This window comes from Anabrus simplex, chromosome 1 (assembly GCF_040414725.1).
Source record: "Anabrus simplex isolate iqAnaSimp1 chromosome 1, ASM4041472v1, whole genome shotgun sequence".
Lineage (NCBI taxonomy): Eukaryota > Metazoa > Arthropoda > Insecta > Orthoptera > Tettigoniidae > Anabrus > Anabrus simplex.
The window spans coordinates 1,086,528,347-1,086,545,550 of record NC_090265.1 but is presented as its reverse complement, the minus strand read 5'-3'; the positions used below and the strand labels follow the sequence as shown (position 1 = coordinate 1,086,545,550).

At 37.9% G+C, this 17,204-nt stretch overlaps 1 protein-coding gene across 5 annotated transcripts in view; it reads left to right on the top strand.

The window, feature by feature from the left end:
* LOC136876347 (gastrula zinc finger protein XlCGF52.1) overlaps positions 1–17,204 on the top strand; it is a 125,675-nt gene that overhangs the window by 74,513 nt on the left and 33,958 nt on the right. For 3 of the 5 annotated variants that reach the window (XR_010860576.2, XM_067150225.2, XM_067150211.2), the window contains exon 4: positions 5,632–5,696. Coding sequence is in view for 2 of the 5 variants with exons in the window: in XM_067150225.2 (XP_067006326.2) it covers positions 5,632–5,696 (65 nt within the window). In the remaining 3 variants the exon portion in view is untranslated. Of the gene's footprint in view, positions 1–5,631; positions 5,697–12,321; positions 12,428–12,516; positions 12,614–17,204 lie in introns of those variants that run through there. The other 2 variants (XR_011018470.1, XR_010860575.2) reach the window with 2 other exon arrangements.

The window sequence follows — 17,204 nt, the reverse complement described above, 5'->3', positions numbered from 1 at the left end:
TTAGTAGAAGTTCCATCACAGGTTAGGCCCCACACTTTAACACCTACTTCATGTAATTTTGTAAGACACACATTTATCATCTGACACTGTATTTCTGCTGATGTTTTGTTAATCAGAAAGTAACCCACAGGACACTTGAAGTTGTGTGTAAATGACACTAGCATTAATACAGGAGCTTCTGATGCCAGTTCATCCTCAGAACCTAAAATTTCACCACAGTCCACATAGCCGGAATATTTGCCCTCAGCCTGGTCCCATACAGTTTGTGTGCGTAGTGACATTGCATCTATCACAAGGTTACAGTATTTTAACCAAGGTTTCTCATCAATATTCTCTTTCAGATAAAAAAATACCTCTTCTAAATAGCCTGGCTCACAGTTCAATTTGGATGTCCATGCCCTTATTGTTGATGGGTGGGGTAAATGAAACAAATCATGGAACTTTGAACGAACAAAGCTAAAAGCCTTCGGTGAATAGAAATACAGTGTTGAGGCAAACTGCTTCATGAGACTTGTGTACTGCCACCTGTGTTTAGCATTACTTTCATTTGTGAAAGCATTCATAAGAACTTCAAGGGGAAAGCCTTCAAATATTGATTCAAGCACAGAAATGATACTATTTGATGAATTTGCAGATTTCAGTTCTTTGTGGAGCAGTTTCATATTGCTGATCTTCTTCTTCCTTAGTCTAAGTTTTTCTTGCAGCAACTTAATTTTTCCGTCATAGCTACCTTCTTTGGTGAATCTGGAGGTTTAGGTACCGTAACTTAGGAAGAGAATCACATGCAACATGATTTTCTTCAGCACAGAGGTTGGATGCTGAGTTGGTGCGCTGCTTTTCATCTTGTAAAATAAAATATGTTTGCATCAAACACAATTTTTTCTACTTTTATTAAAAATTCTCCTTCAATAGTACAGACCTAACTCTCCATCTGTCTGAAAATTTAATAATCGAAGAATGTGTACAATCAAATACAGTAGAGTCTCTGCTGTATTTGGTACAATTTAACATGAGCATTTCAGCACCTTGCGGAATGGAACTTTTAACATCAAACGTGAACATACCTTTGACCATGTGTTAGGGTTTAAGAGGATACTTACAGTCTATGATAACATCAAATGATACGTCCCCTCAGATTAAGGTAACAGAAAAAATTACTCTTTCTAACTAGATACTGAAATTCTATTTACAGTGCAGTGGAATGTTCACTGTAGGCGTACTGCATATTTGAGATGTGAAACTACTACAGCCTAAAAATATAATAGCAAATAATGCCTGCCTCAACTGGTACCGGTACTTGCCGTTGAATAATTCTACCTCTTTTCTTGGGTGGCTGAAGCAGATGATTTGGAAAATTGAAAATTTCAGGTACTGCATCATCTTTAAGAAGTGGTTTGTTTCTATCTGTACTAAACATGTAGCAGATCTCAGAAAAGTGTTCACTACAGATAAAACTATATTTTGTTGGGGTCCAGTCTTTCCTTCTTACAGCTATAACGTACTTCTTTCATATTTTCGGACGTTTCCATGGAAATCTGCAACTGAAGTTATGAATTCTGTAACTAGATCAGTCCGACTATAACCTATAAAACGTAACGTACGACATTAAATATGCCAAAATATCATGTATGATATCTCCATAACCATAGAATACCTCATGGAAAGAGCCAAACCGGAAGAAAATAGTAATTATCGTTGAAAAATACCATATTTTTAGCTTTGCAGTGAGGTAGTGCTTTTAGACTGCTTACCTGTGGAAATGAAGCTTTTGTGAGTTCACATCTGTTTTCTTCTGTTGCCTGTTAGTGCAACCGTATGCTACACAAGAAATAGGCATCTTGATTGCATCACAAATTCGATGTACGGTCAGATATTACAAAAAAATCCATCAAACACAACATATAAGCTGACTTCCATACTCAGTACGGTACGGTATCACGTCAACTTTGCCTACACGAGGGGGCGTGACTAGTCAAGGAACTGGAAGCAGTTTTCCTACGAGCGCTACCACGACGGTCAGCATTCCAGTATTACCTATAGTTCAGTGGATAAAAAGAGCTCGGATGAAAGCATTACAAAACTCTAACCTAATTCGATTTATTGCTTTCCTCCTACAGGAATGCCACTCATTCAGTATGAACATCGGGGTGTTTTCGGAGACTTTGTTTATTTCTAAACGCTTTATTGCATTATTTACAGTAGAAGGGCTTCTCTCCAGTGTGTATCATTATATGCAACTGGAGATCACTTCTCCTAGCAAAAAATTTGTTGCAATCCTGACACTGAAAGTGCCTTATCCCTTTACGAAGAAGCATGTGCGTGCAATGATTACCAAGTGGAGAAAACGTCTTATTGCATTCCATGCAGCGGTATGACTTTTATCCAGTATCCACAACTGCGTGTTGTCGGAGTCTATCCCTAATTTCAAACACTGTATTTCATTCATTACATGACAAAGGTCTCTCTCCAGTATGTATCATAATGTGTTGCTTGAAAGACGAGCTGTAAAAGTAAAGAAACATACATAGTTCGTTTTCGGAAAATCTACTTAAGGGGAACTAAAAAGGGGGTGAATTCTTAAAATGAGCATATCTAAAGTATATCTCAAAACATAACATGTTATAGGAGGGGAAATGGGTATTTCTAATCTCTTTTAAAAATAAAGAAAATTGTATTTTGTGTTTTGGGATAAACCACTGGGGGGAGCGGGTAAAAAGAATGAAAACTGGTTGAATTATTTTTTATTAGGATACTGATTTCTCTAAAACTGAAGATGTTACAGGCGTGAAAATTTGTATTTGAAATCTCCTTTAAAAGTATACGTATTTTTTTTGTTTTCGGCAAATCCACTTAAGGGGGCCCGAAAGAATTGAAAAATTAGTTGAATTGTATAAGGATACTTATATATCTAAAGATGTTGCAGACGTGAACATTGGCATTTGGAATCTCGTTTAAAAGTAAAAAAACACGTAGCCCTTTGATTTCGGGAAATCCAATTAACGGGGGTGGAAGAATTCAAAAATTAATTGAATTATTTGTATGAGGACGTTATAACTTATAAAAACTAATGTTGTTACAGATGTGAAAATTGGTATTTGGAATCTACTTAAAAATAAAGAAACACGAATTTGGGGGGGGGGGGGAATCAACCTGGGGGGGTGAAAGAAGTTGAATTCCTTTTATGAGGACACATATATCTCAAAAAACTAAAGATGTTACAGTCATGATAATTGGTATTTGTAAGCTCCTTTATAAATAAAGAAACACGTATTTCTTTGTTTCTGTAAAATTCGCTTAAGGGGGAGTGTGAAAGGAAGGAAGTAAAAAAAGGAATTCTTTTTATGGGGATACTTATATATCAGAAACTGAAGGTTACAGACGTGAAAACTGGTATTTGAAATCTCCTTTAAATTTAAAGACGGCTTTTTGTGGGGGATGTGATCGGGGGTGGGGTGAAAGAGGAGTTGAATTATTTTTTATGAGGATACTTATATCTCTAAAACTGAAGATGTTACAGACATGAAAATTTGTATTTGGAAACGTGTATTCTTTTGTTTTCGGAAAATCCACTTAAGGGGGGGGGGAGAATGAATTGAAGAATTGGTTGAATACTTTGTATGAGGACACATATCTATAAAAGCTAAAGATGTTACAGATGTGAAATTTGGTATTTGCAATCTCCTTTAAAAGTAAAGAAACACGTATATTTTTGTTTTGGAAAATCGACTTTGGGTGGGGGGGTGAAAATAAGTAAAAGAGGTGTTGAGTTATGTTTAAGAGGATACTTATATCTCAAAAAGTGAAGATGTTACTGACGTGAAAGTTGGTATTTTGAATCTTTTTTTAAAATAAACATATTTTTTGTTTACGGAGATTCCACTTAAGGGGGTAGGTGGTGGAAATAAGTGAAGATGTTACAGGCGTGAAAGTTGGTATTTTGAATCTCCTTTAAAAATAAAGAAACACGTATGTTTTTCTGTTCAGGAAATCCACTTAAGGAGATGAAAAGAATTGAAAAAGCAGGTGAATCTTTTAAATGAGTAATGGTATGTGTACAGTATATATCAAAAACTTACCATGTTATAGACATGAAACTTGGTCAGGGGCGTAGCCAGGGGGGGGTTACTGGGGGTTAGAACCCCCTCCCCCCATTGAACTTTCACAAAAAGAAAATAAATAGAAACTGACAGTAAACAATAAACTTCTTTTATGTGATCAAGATAAACTCCCTGCAATCTACTGCTTGTTGAGAGTGTTTGCCACCCTACCTGTCACCACTGCAGCCAGTGAGAGATCATTTTCAATATTAAGACGCCTTAAAACCTACCTCAGAAATACCACAAGTGAAAGTCGACTCAACGGGTTGGCTCCCTTGAACATTCACAGAGACATAGTTGTAAAACCAACAGATGTGTTAAATTTATTTTTTTAGGAAGCCTCGAAAATTAGATTTTAGATTGTAAACTGAACATACCGTTTGAGATAAAACTGCTGACCTCGATCATATTGTTCCTGTTCTGTATTTTAAAGTAAGAATTTTGTAGTGTATTGCAATCTGAATATCACATACAGTAGTTCACTCTTGTATCAGTATCCTTATGACAGCCATGCATGCGCGTACCAGACACGCACAAGCACAAGCACTTTCATTATGTTACATCTTAATTTTGTAACTGTAACCCCCCCCCCCCCATTGGCCGATCCTGGCTACGCTACTGAACTTGGTATTTGGAAAGACCTTCAAAATACATGAACATTTTTGTTTACGGAAAAGGCACTTAACGGGGGCGAAAAGAAGTGAAAAAGAAGTTGAATAATGTTTTATGAAGAAGCTTATATCTCAAAAACTGAAGATGTTACAGACGTGAAAATTGGTATTTGGAATCTCCTTTAAAAATAAAGAAACGTGTTTATTTGGTTTGGGGGAAGGACTGAAAATATGAATTCCTTTTATGGGTTTTCTCACTTGTACAGTTCTGTGTCGCATGGTCAACTTAGACCTAAAAGGCAATAACACAAACGTTGTTTACAAAGAGTTTGTGGGGTAAATGAATCTCAATTTTTCCGTGAGTTTTTATTTTTAGAGATTTTCAGATAATGTCTTATTACAGTAGCGAGGAACGATTACTTTTATCAAATTACGAAATCCAAGCGAGCGAAGCCGCGGGTAAATGCTAGTTTGTATGTATAAGAAAACAAAAATGTCCAATAATAGTGCCTTGAGGAATTCTCCTCTTAATGGTTGCAGGATCAGATAATGCTTCACTTACTCTAATTCTCTCATTTCTGTTATCTATAAATATAGCCACCTATTCAGTCACTCTTTTATCTATTCCAGTATTTTTGTGAGTAGTCTGCCATGATATACCCTGGAACCATGTTGTGATATATAATGCTCATCTCTAGTTCTGATAATGTAATTGTTTGGTCAGTTAAAACAGTAAATTGTAACTACTTCTAATTTCCTAAATACAAACAGGTATTATTTTATTTGCCAAACCTTTGCTTTTTTATGTACATTATTCTGAGATAGTATTTTTAGTCATGAAATTATATGCATATCTAATTTTAGAATACTGCTAAATTACATACATTTTTTCAGATATTACTCTAGTGTTTTTAACATTCCAGAATATTAAAGTAGAAGTGGATGTAGAAGACGGCCCAGAAAGTGTATTACATTCATCTGATTCTGGGTGAGTATGGAACTACTTTCTTTTATTTTCTGCTTGGGATTGAAATTGTTTGGTAGATGAGTCAAGACATAAGTTCTAACAAGTTAGGATTATCATAGATATAGTAAACTTATATCTTGTGGATAATGTTTTAATGATCAAATTACCAAAAAACGTATTGAATTCGACTTACTTCCTCAGCTGAGGACAGCCATGCAGATGGTAGTTAAAATTGTTCCATTGCAGCACTGTGATTCATCTTCCAATATCAGACCATGGGGAAGTACATTGGTTTAATTATGTAAAACTGTTATCATTACTATGCAATCAAAGTCAGCATTGTACAATAAAGTAATTATTTCTTTGCTAAGAATCACAGCATTCTATTAATCAAGATACCATGAACATAATTGTATTTACCTTACATCTCTTCAAGTTAAACAAATCTCTTTCCTGTGGATTAGTGATGAAATTATTCCACTTTATCCTTAAATTACTGTCTCAAATGCCTAAAATGAAACAACATCAGTGCTAGAAATTCTTCTCTCAACATTTACTTTCTATTCATCATATTATAATTCATGTCATGGTAGAATAATATTTCATAACTGAAAATCCATTCTGTCCAAATAAAGTAGATAATCATACCATGTTAGATAAAGGTTTATACTAAAACATGAACTAAAAATTTCATCATTAGAACTACAAGAGTCATCTATCACTGAACGCTCTCTACTAGGCCACCACGAAATATTTTATAGGGCTATGGATATACTCTCACCACAACACATTTCTTCTTCTTCTTCTTCTTCTTCTTCTTCTTCTTCTTCTTCTTCTGCTTCTGCTACCACAACTTTTCCCATTCCTGTGGGGTCTCATGTGCAAACTCTGTGGCACATGTGGATTTGGCCGTGTTTTACGGCCGGATGCCCTTCCTGATGCTGAACTTGTGTGGAGGGATGTAATCACTATTGCATGTTTCTGTGGTGATTGTTAGTGTGGTGTGTTGTCTGAATATGAAGAGGATATTGTTGGGTCAGATTCAAGCACCCAGTCCCTGAGCCAGAAGAATTAATTAGAAGTGCTTAAAATCCCTGACCTAGCCAGAAATTGAACCTAGGATGCTCTGTTCTGAACCCAAGGGCAGTATGCCTACCACTGAAACAACGAGTCGGACCTCAACCACAGTACATTACCGTGGCCAATTGCAACAGAAAGCCATAGAAATGTTCTAACATACCAACAATTTTGCTCAAGAATACAGAACAGCTAGCAGAAAGTACAACCAACCAGTAACTGCCAGACACCATACTAAACCAGTTAGTACCAATCCCTTCAGCACAGTAAAAGTCCAGACTGTGCTAACAGAAGCAGGCCACTGCCATATATTGAGCGGACTACACAGAGACAAGTGAACCACTGTCCCATAAACTGGGTGGAGTATGACAAACAAGCTGACCACTGGCATGTATATTGAGGGCAACAGCCACCTGTAAGTTCTCAAAATTACTTATTCTGTATTCATCAAAACACTACAAAAGCTGAAGTTGTTATGTTGGTTTGAATTCAGATCCCACAGCAGGTGGAATGTCATCGTTATAATGCTGTATGAAAATTGTACAGTTACAGACAATCAGTGACAGAACAAACACAATTTAAAGCCATATAATACTATAATATACCTGTAAAAATACACACTACCAAACAAAGAATTACATGTTTTGTTCTACAAGAACATCCTCAGATTCTATCAAATCACTTTAAATCATGCGCATATATGTACAATATTGTTTATGTTGCATAAACTTGTCAGTGATTATGAATTGGTGATGTTATGTACAAGTATGATCAAATAATTATTTTAGTAGTGGCACTTTAGTAACTTTTGGAAATTTTCTTGTACTTTAGCTGCTATCATCTGTTCCTCTGGCGACTACATTTGGACTGAAGCCAGTTTTTTGCTTAGTCTTAGTTTTAGTCTTGGTAGCTAAGTGAGGGGAATGTTGTGGGAATTGATACACTGGAGAGGGTAAGGGAAGTGTTGCTTCATCTTATAATTAGGGAGTAAATATAAGTTAATGATTTTGATGATTTTGATGAAACAAAAGTAAGGAATTAAATTAAATTGAATTAAAGAGAGCCTGTAAGACATTATTTTTAGTGATGAATAATAACCTACCAAAAGTCTTGATTGGCAAAGTCGCTGCTTAAATTCAGAGAATTTACTACAGATAAGAAACCACATTCCAGACATTTAATTCAGAGTGGCCACCTGTGGGATGGATTAAGCACAAATGCAAAAAGTGAGATGTGATGCTGTGTAGGCAATACCTTTATTCCATGTAATGGGAAGGGGAACTATAGAGTAAGTGGAATTTTATGGTCATTGACTCAGTTCATTGGAGAGGGGAGTGGAGGTGTTGTTTCTTCGTCTTAAAATGTATTCTTATGTATTAAGGAGAATGTAGTTAATGATTTTGATGAAATAAAAGTATGGAATTTAATTAAAGGGTATCTGGTAAGACCTTATTTTTAGTGATAAATAATAACCTACCAAAACATCTCGATTAGCAAAGGCACTGTGTCAGTTCAAAGAATTTACTACAGATAAGAATATCCTAATCCGCTTCCAGACATTTAAATCAGAGTATCCTCCTGTGGGATTTGTTAAGCGCTAAAACATAAAGTGTGAAATGTTGTTCAGGAAATGAATTTAGTAGGGTGAATTTTTTAATGTGTGTGATCATTGAAGTTTGTTTTGTTAGCTTTTAACTATTTGTGAGGATTGCACTTCTTCTTAGATGGATAAGGAGAGAGGACACACCACTGAACACTAAACTAAGGTCAATTATGACTCTCAAATATTAAATATTTCTAATTATCATAAATGTAAATTTAACACAAAAAAATTGATGTGATTTGATTTGATAGAATCTGATGATGTTCTTTAAAGAATGAAAGATGTCATAAGTGTTATACTTAGAGTTTGACAGACTGAAAAGCATTAGAGTTACATTTAAAATAATTCAAGTGTTTATGACTATGCAAAGAACAATGTGAATCACTCATCTAGCAGTTTAATGCTTGTAGGATGCTGGGAAAATCCAATAATATGAATGCAGTCCAAGACCTTGAGACAGACAGATAAATGTGTCCTTCAGAGCTGCAGCCAGTCAAGAACTCAGCCGTTCATTAGTCCCAAAGTCATAAGGGGAAACACAGGAATATAAAAATGGTGCCTGTTAAGAACTTACTGCAAAGATGTAGCCCTATATGAAGAATGTCCATCGGCTAAAAGATGGCTTGAATCTGGTCAAGGACTGAATACTTCTGAAGGTTTGATGCCATTTAATTGCAGGGTAATGTAACACTTGTGAAAGCTCTCCAAGGGAGGAGTCAGGATGGCACCCACTGCAGACACTGTAACGAGACCAAAACTATCTTTGGCTCCTGCCAACAGGGTGAACTCCTGTAGAATACAAGACGCCATCTGATCAGGAGCAAAATAGCATCAGCCCTGGCTGAAAAGAACTACAAAATATACAAGGAAGTCCACTGTGTTGCAGAAAATCAAAGTACACACACGACCAATGAGAGCAGACACAGTTGCAGAAGATAACGGATGACAGCAGCTGGAAAATTTCTATAATTTACTAAAGTGACAGTAGAGGTCTTATACATTCCTTATTTGTACATATTTTTTCATATCATCATCAATTCATAATCATTGACTAGTTTATGCAAAATAAACCCTATTGTACATAAATGCACATGGTTTAAAGTGACTTGATAGAATCTGAGGATGTTCTTTTAGAATGAAACATGTCATTCATTGTTTAATAATGTGTATTTTTTACATGTGTGTTATAGTGTTATAACGTGTGTGTTTGACAGACTGGACAGCTTTAAAGTTAAATTTGACTAAGTCAACAATGGAAAGTGTGGCTTCCTTCTTAACAGAAAGAAAGGAAGGAAGAATAAAGAGCCACAAGAAATGTTATGTACCAGAAACGGGGCACAACATAAAAAGTTAGCCAGCCATGGTCTGTCCTACCTTTAAAAGCTCCACTCAAGCTTATTTGTCTATTAAAGTAATTCACTGCAATCTCTCCATTGACAGCTTGGAACATACGCTTAGTTGAGTAACTCGTTTACTTACTCCCAAGTCTTTCTAGCCCAAAGTTTGAAACAGTTTTGTAACACTACTCTTTTGTTGGGAATCACCCAGAACAAATCGTGCTGCTTTTTTTCACATCTTTTCGAGTTGCTAAAAATAAGTAAAAAACACAACAGTATGTGTCATGGAAAAAGGGAACATTTTAAAGTGTTTTAATGTATGTTTTAACATTAAGATATTAAGAATGTGTCCTTGTTAATTATACAATGCGCCTAAATATATGTAGCTGAGCATGTCTACAAAGTAGATGAAACATGTTCTACAGTTTTTAATTTGCCTTAGGCAAATAAACAGTATTGATCAAGTGAAACTTTTGTGTTTTTTACTTCTGTTAACAGTGTATAACATCGCTATGGAAAATGCGGATATTGCTTGCATCCCTTCCAGTTCTTGTATCATGTAATCCTGGTGTGGTTGCTATGCCCTGGAACTATACTGTAATTGGTGTCTTACCAAGGAATTATACGCCCTCTCCTTTACACCTTGAATACAAATCATAAATACTCCCATAACCATACGAAGAGATCTGTAACCTTTATTTACAACCCTGTTAATGTGGTTACTCAAATGAGGATGTTCCCTTATATTAACACCTAGGAACTTACATTGATTTCCATATAGTACTTTCACCCCTTCAATCCAGTAATTAAAACCAAGTATGCTAAAGAGAATACGAGCCATTGTGCGAGATATCGCAAGACATTGATTGCCAGCGCATCTAGCGGAACGATCTTAAAACTGAGCGTAGTAGTAATACCGATCACCTTATGCAGTGCGAAATTTTGAAATTAGAATTGCGTTAAGAAGATTTCCGGGAAAATGTAATTTATCTGGTGAAAAAAGTTTTTTCATTACAATCATACAGGCACTGAATCATGTTTGGTAAGGTTTGTGTTGTTTTTGTTTGCAATAAGTTTGAACTTCAGCTATAGAAATCTTTCTTCCGCCTTCCTCGAGACATAACATTGTAAGTAAATTTCAATATTGTAAAATATTAGTGTACACATCGCATTAGGTTTAACATTTAGTTGCCAAGTACCATCTTCTTATCTTAGATTAATTACATGAAGAAAATTAAAACAAAATACATTAAACAAAACCAGTTTTTCTACCTATTTCCCAGATCTGTGGGGTAGTGGGTGAGGGCTGTGTCGAACATGTGGATTTGGCCCTATTTTACGGCCGGATGGCCTTCCTCACGCCAACCCTGCATGGAGGAATATAATCACTAGACCTCGGATTTTGAGGAAAATCGTATTTTGTTCTGGAAGACAGAACTTAAAATGAAGTTGTATTTACATTCTTCATGTATTTATAATATTATAAACGTCGGCTCTATAGTGCATAAAAGTGCCTCAATTGAAGTTAGAAACTATATTTGCCTATATTCCTATAATTCATATTTGTATCCCTAAACCGGTTAACATGTTTTTAATATATTCGGAGAAAATACAATATTTGCTGACTCGTTTTCAGTATCTTAAACAGAATTTTAAAATTGGAAAGCTGTAAACCACACACCCCTGAATGCCTTAAGAACCTCCCACAGCGAACACTTCCGTAGCCTGTCACGAGGCTGGAGGCAGAATCCACTGACCAGCTGGAATAAAAGCTCCATTTCATTCTGTGAGAACATTTCGGTATTCCCGTTTGTTAAGTATGTGAATTATGCCGAAAGTGTCAGGTTCCAAGTCGCCTTTAATTAAAAAGTTACATGAGTTCCCCATTTCACATCGGAGCGAGGGAAACTTGTTTTATATTTCCCCTTAACGTGTTATTATCAATTTAGCAAAATAAACATGGTATTTTTATTTATGCCTATTAAAATACGTAAAATGGAAGCTGCCTAAAATATTTTAGAACCTATTTGACAGCCTATTTTGGCAGCTAAATAATATTTTAACATCTAAAAATCCGAGGTCTAGTAATCATCATTATGCCTACATGTTTCTGTGATGGTTAGAAGTGTAATGTGTTGTCTGAATATGAAGCGAAAAGTGTTGGAACGAACACAAACCACAGTCCCCGAACCAGAATAATTAATAAGACGTGATTAAAAATCCGATCGTACCGGGTATCAAATCCGTGACCTTCTGAAGAGAAGGCATCAACGCTGATCATTCAGCCATAATTCGGACAGAACGAAATCTTTATTGAGTTTCATTATTTCTATCAGTATTAACATTCAACTTTCGTAGTAGAACAACGCAAACATAATTATTTAGTTTCATTATTTCTATCAATTTTAACATGCAACTTGTGAAGTTTCAGTGTTACCAGCTGACGTTTAAGCTCGGGCCGCCAGGTGCGCCACTGTCAACATGTCTCGCAGTTTAGTATGGGAGAACGCGGAAGTGTCCAGTATTGTCTATAGTGTATTTGTTAAAACTGAGAGGACTTTTCCTCTTCGTGAAACTTACAACTTGACTTTTCATTCTGATTACCATCATACTATTGTCTGCTGTCCAGCTCACAACATTGTCCAGTAGGGGTCGATGATCTGGATGATAGGCCCATTTAAATAAGAAGCATCATCATCCTAATCGTCATCATCATCAACAACAACATTGTCCAGGTATTTTTAGTTGCTTACAATCCTGTAACTTATTTATAATCCTTTACAGTATAACATCATCCACAAAAAGCCTTATCTGTTTTTTCCAGTTCTTTATTCTTATCTATATACACTGACTGGAATAGCGGAGCACTGATGCGCAGATGTGTTGTCTGCGCACCACACGCCCCCTGTGCCAGCGGCAGTTGTATAGGAGACCTTGTGAGCAGTGGCTGTGCATGTGACAGGTGTAACATGGAACGTCGTTGTGAGCTGCCACCGTTCGAACGGGGTATGATGGTCGGTGCCCGACGGACGCGAAGTGCGATTTCGGAAATGGTGCGCGAATTCGGCTTCACACAATCAACCCGGCGACAACTGGGACGGATTGTCAATAGTGATAGACGGGCAACCGTGCAAAAAATCACTGCTCAATTCAACACAGGCCGTGCTAGACACGTCTCCCAGTGGACAATCCGTAGGAACATGGGTTCTGTGGGGTATAGGAGCCGGCGCCGCACATGGGTGCCACTGTTAACCCAACGTTATCATTCACAACGACGCGCATTTGTCGCCAGTCACCAGGGATGGACACTGGAACAATGGCGTAACGTGATATGGTCGGACGAAGCACAATTTCAACTGCACCATGCCGATGGGAGGCACCGTGTATGGCGCAGACCACATGAAGCGATGGATCCCGCCTACCTCGAAGGTGTGGTCCAGGGCGCTGGTGTCTCTGTTATGGTCTGGGGTGTATTTTTCTGGTATGGAATGGGCCCCCTAGTTGTTCTGGAAGAGACTTTGAATGGTACGCGGTATGTTGAGCTGCTCGGAGACCATCTCCACCCATTTTGGGCCTTCCAGCGCCCAGACGGTTCTGAGGTGTTTCAAGGTGATAGCGCGCCGCCACATCGCTCCCACGTCACCCGGGAATGATTCCAGAAACATGCAGCGGAAGTCCAACGACTGCGATGGCCACCCAGGAGACCCGATATGAACCCTATCGAGCTTATCTGGGATGTCCTGGAACGCAGGCTCCGTGCCATGGATCCTGCACCCACGAACAGACCAGCATTGGCGGCCGCTCTGCAAACGATTTGGTGTCAGCTGCGTCCAGAGGACTACCAGGGACTTGTCAACTCACTTCCACGGCGTCTCACTGCAGTTCGCAGAGACAGAGGATGCCCCACACGCTTTTAGGTGACTATCCCATGACATTTGCTAAGTCAGTGTATATATATAAGAAAATATAATTGCCCAGTAATACTGTCTTAGGGAAACCCCTCCTAATCATTACAGTATCAGAAAATACTTTTAACTACTCTAATTCTGTGAGTTCTATGTTCTGTATATTTAGCACCCATTCGACCATTCTTCTGTCTACTCCAATAGCTAATCCAGTTGCCTTCTTTTATTTAGTAGTAGTCTCCCATGATCTACCCTATCAAAAGTATTTTGGACAGGTCAGTAGCCATACAATCCATTTGACTTCCCGAATCTAAAATACCTGCTATATCTTGCTGGAACCCTACCAGTTGAGCATCACTGGAATAACCTTTCCTAATCCTCAACTCTCTTTTATCAAACTAGTTAGTAATTTTGCAAATGTATATAATCAGAAACAGTACTTTCCCAGAACTTACAAGCAACGCATATTAAGCTGATAGGCCTGGTATTATTGGCTTTATGATTATCACCCTTTCCTTTGTATACAGGGACTACTATTGCATCTCTCCATTCATTCAGTATAGCTCCTTCATGCAAACAGTAACGAAATAAGTGTTTCAGATGTGGCACTATATCCCATTCCATGGCCTTCAGTATGTCTCCAGAAATCTTGTCAATCCCACCTGCATTTCTAGCTTTAATCCTCGATATCTTTTTATAAATGTCTATTACATAGATAAATTTCTGTACTTTGCCAGTATGAGCTATCTCCTCAACCTGGACATTATCCTGGTATTAAACTATCTTAACATAGCCGAATATTTCTGCACTGAGTGTGTTCTGAACATTTCTGCACTGAGCGAGTTGACCATGTGGTATGTGAGCTTGCATTTCGGAGTTAGGGGTTCGAATCCTACTCTCGGCAGCCCAGAAGATGATTTTCCGTTTTATCCTATATTCACACCAAGCAAATGCAAGGGCTGTACCTTCATTGAGGCTACGGCCGCTTCCTTCCCACTCCTAGACCTCCCTATAATATCGTCGGCATAAGACCTATCTGTGTCGGTACAACGTAAAGTACAGTACCTGGCCACTTTATTAGACTCAACATAAAAATCTTCATTTTTCTAACAAAATGTTATATTAACATACTTTTAATGGAATACTACACATTCACTAACGGATAGCATTACAGTATGTTTAATTTACGATGTCATACGCAGTTTTAAGACTGCAATTCCAATATTTAGTCAGTCCACCCTTAGCTTTTATGATTGCTTGCACCCTGCGAGGCATACTTGCAATGCAAGATGAAGCTGCTGGAGACAACTTTTCATTATGGTTCCAATGAAATATGATCTTTTCAAGTAGTTGAAGCTTGGTAGTGATACGCTCTTTACCAATTTCACGTACCAGACATTGCCACACATTCTCAATCGGGTTCAAATCGGGTGAATTACCAGGCCATTCCAAAAGAGGAATTTCTTTCTCTTTCAGAAAAGCTTAATAGATTTTGCTGTGTGGCATGGAGCCCCATCTTGCATGAAAATCTTGTTTTTACCTTCACTAAACCAGTCCTTCAATTGAGGGAACAGTCTCTTTTCAAGTATTTGTCTGTACTGATCATGACGCATTATACCCTCCACAATCTGAAGACGTCCCATTCCCTTTCCACTTATCACTGACCAAATCATGACCTTGGTAGGATGTTTTACTGTTTGTTGGACGCAATTATTCTCGTACTTTTCACTAGACAATATTCTTACAAACCGGTATTTCTCGCTTGACACCTCAAAAGTTGATTCATCACTGAAGCAAACGTAGAAATTAAGATGATGTGTATGAAATTTAAAGTTGTAAATACTCGTTGGAATTTTCCTAGCTAAAACATCATTTGTTAAAGAATTTATATAAGGAACTTACCCTTTTCCAGTCTTCTGCTGTGAAATGTTGGTGTTTTCTTGCCCACTGTAGCCTCCGTTTTATCATTCGTTCAGTAAGTTTGGGTTTCTTAGCTGGTCGACGACATCGGTACCCCTAGCTGCAAGTACGTTGACGCACTCTTCTCTCAGAAACCTTGATACCACTGTTGTTCAGTTCTTGGATTATAGTAGCATAAGATGCCCTTCTGTTTCCTTTCACAATTTTGACGAGCAAACGTTCTGCTCTTAGAGTCAGAATTTTCTTCCTACCACGTTCTGTTCTTCGGGTAATCTCTCCCAGTTTTATTTGTATTGTTTATACGACGCACAGAAGTCTGCAATATTCCTGAATGGGCAGCAATTTCTCGTTGTGTCAGATTTCCATGCTGCAAAAGTCCCTTCACAAACTCAATTTTGCGAGGAGAAAGGTCCTGAGACTTCCCCATAACTCTGGTTTCAAGAAATTGTTTGATTTCCCTAACAAATTTAAAACCACTGCTACTTCATAAAGTTCCTGTTATCAACACAGATTTAGCGTAAATATCTAAAATACAGCAAGACAAACTGTTAAAGTTAATTATCAGTAAACCAAACACACATCTGACACAAAAACCGCAGGAATTATTACCTCATATGTTTATGGCAAGGTAGGTACTACGTTAATAAAGTAAAAAAGGTGGGAATTTGTAAAAATAATAAGTTCCAAAATTCATATTATTATCAAGAATACCATGTCCTACAATGCAAGTATGAACAATGGGTTTGCTGTCACATAAATCCAAGAAGTAGGGTGTCAAGGGAAAAGAATTGCTAAAAAGGTCCTTGAGTCTAATAATGTGGCCAGGTACTGTATATTGTAAAAACGTTTCCGCTCATATACACTCCCCTTGTCAGTTAATGATCCCTGGAATGCCGTTATTGGTATTGTTTATTCCATATTCTTCCATTTTTCCCTAAAATTCATATGATTGGCTAGTATGTTTGCCATCATGTTATTCTTAGCTGACTTTTATGTTGAATGAAATTTCTTAACTTCAATCTCTCCGTACTTCCACAGAAGTATGAGCAATGTATGTTCTAAAACAATGGGTGCTGTGTCAGCATTTTCCCACGAGGTCATTGACCCCTAGTTGTGTAGTAAGGCTATGTAGATTACAGAACGAGGTCATTGACCCTAGTTGAGTAGTAAGGCTATGTACGTTCCAGGGCATTGAGGTCGAGGTGCGGAATAATGTCAAAACCGTGCGTACGAGAGCAAGTGTAACCTCACAGACTCTATTGGAGGGGATAAATTGGTCAGGAAATGAACTGGGGTGCTTTTGCCTCCAAGGTGAGGTTATGACGTCGTACGCATACGTACGAGGACAATGCTAATGTCACTGGCCAACCTGGAGTGTTTTTGACCGCTAAGTGAGGTTATGACGTCATGCCCTTACGTACGAGGTCAATGCTAACCTCACGGACCACTTTGGGCGAGCCGAATCGGACGAGCCCCCTTGGAGGAGTCGAGTCGGAAATGTCACGGACCCTTTTGGAGGAGCCGAATCGACCGGGCGCCCATGGAGGAGCCACAAATCAGTTAGGTGACCTGCATATGAGGTTAAGATGTCATTATGACGTGTTAACCTAACCTTGCGCACGAACGCTAGCCTAACCTCACACACTGGCTCCCCTTGGAGGATTCCAGTTAGTTAGGTGACTGGTAG